Source organism: Nicotiana tabacum, chromosome 8 (genome assembly GCF_000715075.1).
Source record: "Nicotiana tabacum cultivar K326 chromosome 8, ASM71507v2, whole genome shotgun sequence".
NCBI lineage: Eukaryota > Viridiplantae > Streptophyta > Magnoliopsida > Solanales > Solanaceae > Nicotiana > Nicotiana tabacum.
Window position 1 is genome coordinate 98,019,770 of NC_134087.1, and position 5,322 is coordinate 98,025,091.

General features: G+C 45.2%; 1 protein-coding gene across 1 annotated transcript; it reads left to right on the forward strand.

Annotated features, from left to right (window-relative positions):
- Positions 1-938: 938 nt before the first annotated feature.
- Positions 939-1,865, forward strand: LOC142163226 (uncharacterized). The gene has a single exon (XM_075220490.1). The coding sequence runs from the start codon at positions 939-941 to the stop codon at positions 1,863-1,865; it is 927 nt and encodes a 308-aa protein (XP_075076591.1).
- The last annotated feature ends 3,457 nt before the right edge of the window (positions 1,866-5,322 follow it).

Genomic DNA, 5,322 nt, shown 5'->3' on the forward strand with positions numbered 1-5,322 from the left:
TTGAATTTTTTTGTGATCTCAAAAGATATAAAACGGATTTTTGGCTGTAAGGGTAATTTGTAGAAGATATTGGTTTTCATTTCTAGGTTTTTTGCTACCCTATTCTCCTGGTTTCGTGGGTGTTTGTGCATTTTGCAGGTATCATTTTTGGGAGGTGCACGTACACAAACAGTAAAGTAGCAGCTATACGCCAGGTTCTGCAGCATCGGGAGTATACCAAGTCGGGAGTCCCAGGTTCTATTCATGGGAATTGGCACCTCCCGCCTCTTGTTTCTCTGTCCACTATGTTAATTTCCTTATTAGCGTAGTATTTTGTACTAGTCTAGTCAGTTTAGTGGGCTTGTAGTTACTATTTGCTCCCTTTGTTGTTTTGTGTGGTATTTTTTTCTCTGTTTTATTTTTAGACCTTCGTAGGAATAGAGACTGTGGCTTGTAATGGCAGAGTAGGGTCATGTCCTCGGGGAGGTCGGATAGTGAGGAGGGGGTAGGGCAAGGGTCGGGGGGTGGGACGGGGCCCAAAAGGAGTAAAGGAAACAAGGTAGCCTGTAGGTTGAGAGTTGAATCGTGGAATATAGGGACGTTGATGGGTAAGTCTATAGAGCTGGCGAAGATTCTCCAGAAGAGGAGGGTCAATATAGCGTGTGTGTAGGAGACTAGGTGGGTAGGATCGAAGGCAAGGAATGTAGACGGGTATAAATTGTGGTTCTCCGGAGTCGTGAAGCGCAATAACAGAGTGAGCATTTTGGTGGACAGAGAGCTTAGAGAGTCGGTGGTATAGGTAAGACGTGTGAATGACAGATTGATGGCGATTAAGGTAGTAGTTGGAGGGAGCACTCTAAATGTCATTAGCGCTTACGTGCCACAAACGGGCTTGGGCGAGGAGGTAAAAAGGCGCTTCTGGGAGGCGCTGGATTAAGGGTTTGCGGGGTATTCCGCCGATGGAGAAGCTATTCATAAGAGGGGATTTCAATGGTCATATTGGGTCGTCGGCCGGTAGCTATGGTGAGGTGCACGGTGGCTTTGGCTTTGGTGATAGGAACGGGGGTGGTACCTCATTGTTGGATTTCGCTAGAGCTTTTGAGTTGGTGATCGTGAACTCTATGTTTCCGAAGAGGGAGGAACATTTGGTTACTTTCTGGAGTATGGTGGCTAAGACTCAAATTGACTATATCCTCCTCATGAGGCATGATAGGGGGTTGTGCGAGGATTGCAAGGTGATCCCGAGTGAGAACCTCACAACTCAACATAGGCTCCTAGTGATGGACGTCAGTATTTTGATGAAGAGGAAGAAGAAGTTTATATGGGGTCCATCGAGGATCAGGTGGGGAGCTTTGCCTAAGGATACTGCACAAGAGTTGGAGGGGCGGCTGACAAATATGGGTGCCTGGAAGAGTGGTCGCGACGCTAACATTATGTGGGCGGTGATGGCAGACTGTATAAGGGAGGCAGCAAGAGAAGTGTTGGGAGTTTCGAAAGGCTATTATAGCGGGCACCAAGGTGACTGGTGGTGGAATGACGTGGTCCAAGGTAAAGTGGAAGCTAAGAAAGCGGCGTACACTAAGTTAGTAGAGAGCACCGACGAGGATCAAAGGAGAGCGAACAGAGAAAGATATAAGGAGGCTAGGAAGGAGGCAAAAGTAGCGGTCACAGAGGCTAAGACTGCTGCTTTTTGTCGGCTTTATGAGGAACTGGGGGGCAAAGGTGGGGATAAGAAGTTATTTCGATTGGCCAAAGCGAGAGAGAAGAAGGCTCGCAATTTGGATCAAGTGAGGTGTATCAAAGACGAGGACGATCAAGTATTGATGGAAGAGGACCAGATTAGGCAAAGATGGCAGTCGTACTTTCATAAACTTCTGAATGAATAGGGGGATGGAAACATCGTGTTAGGGAATTGGGGCACTCCGAGGTGCATTAAGGTTGAGGAAATCGTAGGTGCGATGGGTAAGATGAGTCGGGACAAAGCGACCAGACCTGACGAGATTCCAGTAGAGTTTTAGAGGTATACGGGTAAGGCAGGCTTGGAGTGGCTGACTGAGCTGTTTAATATTATCTTCAAGATAAAGAGAATGCCTGATGAGTGGAAGTGGAGTACAATGGTTTCGGTATACAAGAACAAAGGGGATATCCAGAATTATAACAAATATAGGGGTATCAAGTTACTAAGTCATACCATGGAAGTCTGGGAGAGGGTGGTGGAAATGAGGATAAGGAGGGCAGTGTCTATATCGGAAAACCAGTTCAGGTTCATGTCGGGCCGTTCTACTACAGAAGCTATCCACCTTATCAGGAGGTTGGTGGAACTATACAGGGATAGGAAGAGGGATTTGCATATGGTGTTTATTGACCTGGAGAAGGCATATGACAAGGTCCCTAGGGACGTCCTTTGGAGGTGTCTGAAGGTGAAAGGTGTGCTGGTGGCTTACATTAGGGCGATAAAGGATATGTATGATGGAGCTATGACTCGGGTTAGGACTGTGAGAGGTAACTCAGAGCCTTTTTCGGTGGTTATGGGATTACTCTAAGGATCTGCGCTAAGCCCGTTCTTGTTTGCTCTGGCGATGGACGCACTGACACACCATATCCAAGGAAAGGTGCCATGGTGTATGTTGTTCGCTGATGATATAGTTCTGATTGATGAGACGCGAGGCGGCGTTAATGGGAGACTGGAGGTATGGAAGCAGACTCTAGAGTCTAAAGGTTTCAAGTTGAGCAGGACTAAGACAGAGTATGTAGAATGTAAGTTCAACAACGTGACGGAGGAAGCAAATGTGGAAGTTAGGCTTGACTCATAGGTCATCCTCAAGAGAGAAAGTTTTAAGTTCTTAGGGTCTATTATCCAGGGAGATGGGGAGATCTATGGGGATGTTACGCACCGTATAGGAGTGAGGTGGATGAAATGGAAGTTAGTGTCTAGAGTCCTGTGTGACAAGAATGTGCCACTGAAACTCAAAGTGAGGTTAACGTATGATACATTAATTTCCCGTTAGCTTCCTGTGTATTTCTGATGGAGAAAAATGTAGGGTGATTTCCTATTTAAGAAGGTGGTGATAGATCCCTATACCATGTAATTTAGAAAGTCACTACACCATCTAAAGTGAGTTGATACAGTGTAGAAGTACCTATACACAGTTTTTTCTCAAACAATAACGGCGGGAGGTAAGTCGATCTTTTATTTCGTTATAATTCCGCTCTCTATATGTGTTAGACATTTGTAGTTGTGTAAATGTCTTACAAGAAGTAGTAGTTAATTGTGACAGAGATACCTAATAGATATTGATATCGGAAATTTTAACTGCTAAACAAAAATTATTGTACATGTGTCTTTTGTCCGATTCAAAATTATGAGTCTTTTTATTTATAAATTAGGAGAAAGAATATTAGTTACAAAAATAACAACAACCAACCCAGTTTGTTCCCACCAGGTGGGGTCTAGGGAGAGTAGTCTGTACGCAGACCTTACCCCTACCTAGCAGATAGAAATGCTGTTTCCAATAGACCCTCGGGTCAGAAAGGGTAATAAGAAGAAGTGGATAGCAAGAAAGGAAGAAAGAGGGAAGAGAAAAGAAAAGGGAGAGATAAAGAATAAGTAGTATCAAATACTAGCAACAAGGAATACAATACCTGAGGCGAATAAATCACATAACGTAATAAAAATCTAACAGTATGAAGGGACATTCGTGCTACTAAGACTATCAGTTAACAACTAAAAACTACCTACTAATCTTCTACCTTAATCCTCGACCTCCACACCCTCCTATAAAGGGTCATGTCCTCAATAAGCTGAAGCAGCGCCATGTCCTGTCTAATCACCTCTCCCGGTACTTTTTAGGCCTACCTCGACCTTTTCTTAAACTCGCCATGGCCAACCTCTCACACCTCCTAAAAGGGGCACCAATGCTTCTTCTCTTAACATGTCCGAACCATCTCAGCCTCGACTCCCGCATCTTGTCCTCCACGGAGGCTACTCCCACACTATCTCGGATAACTTCATTCTTAATCTTATCTCTCCTGGTATACCCATACATCCATCTCAACATCTTCATCTCTGCTACTTTCATCTTTTGCACGTGGGAGTTCTTGACTGCCTAATACTCAACCCTATACAGCATAGCCGGTCGAACCACCACCTTATAAAACTTTCCCTTAAGTCTTGGCGGTACATTCTTATCACATAAAATACCAGAATCGAGCCTCCACTTCATCCATCCTACTCCGATGCGATGTGCGACATTTTTGTCAATCTCCCGGTTACCTTGGATCATAAACCTGAGATACTTAAAACTCGCTCTCTTGGGGATAACTTGAGCATCAAGTTTTACCTCTACGTCTGCTTCATGGGTCCCATTACAGAATTTGCACTCCAAGTATTCTGCTTTGGTTCTACTCAATTTGAAACCTTTAGACTCCAAGGGCAGTCTCCAAACCTCCAACCTCGTGTTAACTCCGCTTCGTGTCTCGTCAATCAACACTATATCATCGGCAAATAGAATGCACCAAGGCACCTCCCCTTGGATGTGTCGCGACAGTACATCCATCGCTAAGGCAAATAAAAACGGGCTAAGAGCCGATCCCTGGTGCAACCCCATCACCACAAGGAAATGCTCCGAGTCACCCCCCACAGTCTTCATCCGAGTCTTAGCATCATCATACATATCCTTAATCACCTTAATGTATGCTACCGGAACACCACTAGCCTCCAAGCGCCTCCATGGGACCTCCCTTGGGACTTTATCGTACGCTTTCTCAAGGTTAATAAACACCATATGCAAGTCCTTTTTCCTCTCCTTGTACTGCTCCACTAATCTCCTAACCAGATGAATCGCTTCCGTAGTCGAATGCCCCGGCATGAATCCAAACTGATTCTCGGAAATAGACACACACCTCCTCACGCTGGCCTCCACCACCCTCTCCTAAACCTTCATAGTATGACTCAATAGCTTGATACCCCTATAATTGTTGCAATTTTGGATATCACCCTTGTTCTTGTAAAGCGGAACCATCGCACTCCACCTCCATTCTCCGGGCATCTTCTTTATCTTAAAAATAACATTAAACAGCCCAGTGAGCCACTCATAACTTGCTCGCCCGCGCTCTTCCAAAATTCCACCGGGATTTCATCTGGCCCCGTCGCTCTGCCCCTGCACATCTTACGCATCGCCCTTTCCACCTCCTCTATCGTAATCCGCCTACAGTATCCAAAATCCCGCCGACTCTCGGAGTGCTTCAACTCACCCAGCACAATGCGTTTATCCCCCTCTTCGTTCAACAGTTTATGAAAGTATGTCTGACATCTTTTCTTAATAAGTGCCTCGTCCATCAATA

Excerpts from the sequence above, each read along its gene's own strand:
- LOC142163226 (XM_075220490.1), top strand. The coding sequence starts at position 939 with ATGGAGAAGCTATTCATAAGAGGGGATTTCAATGGTCATATTGGGTCG.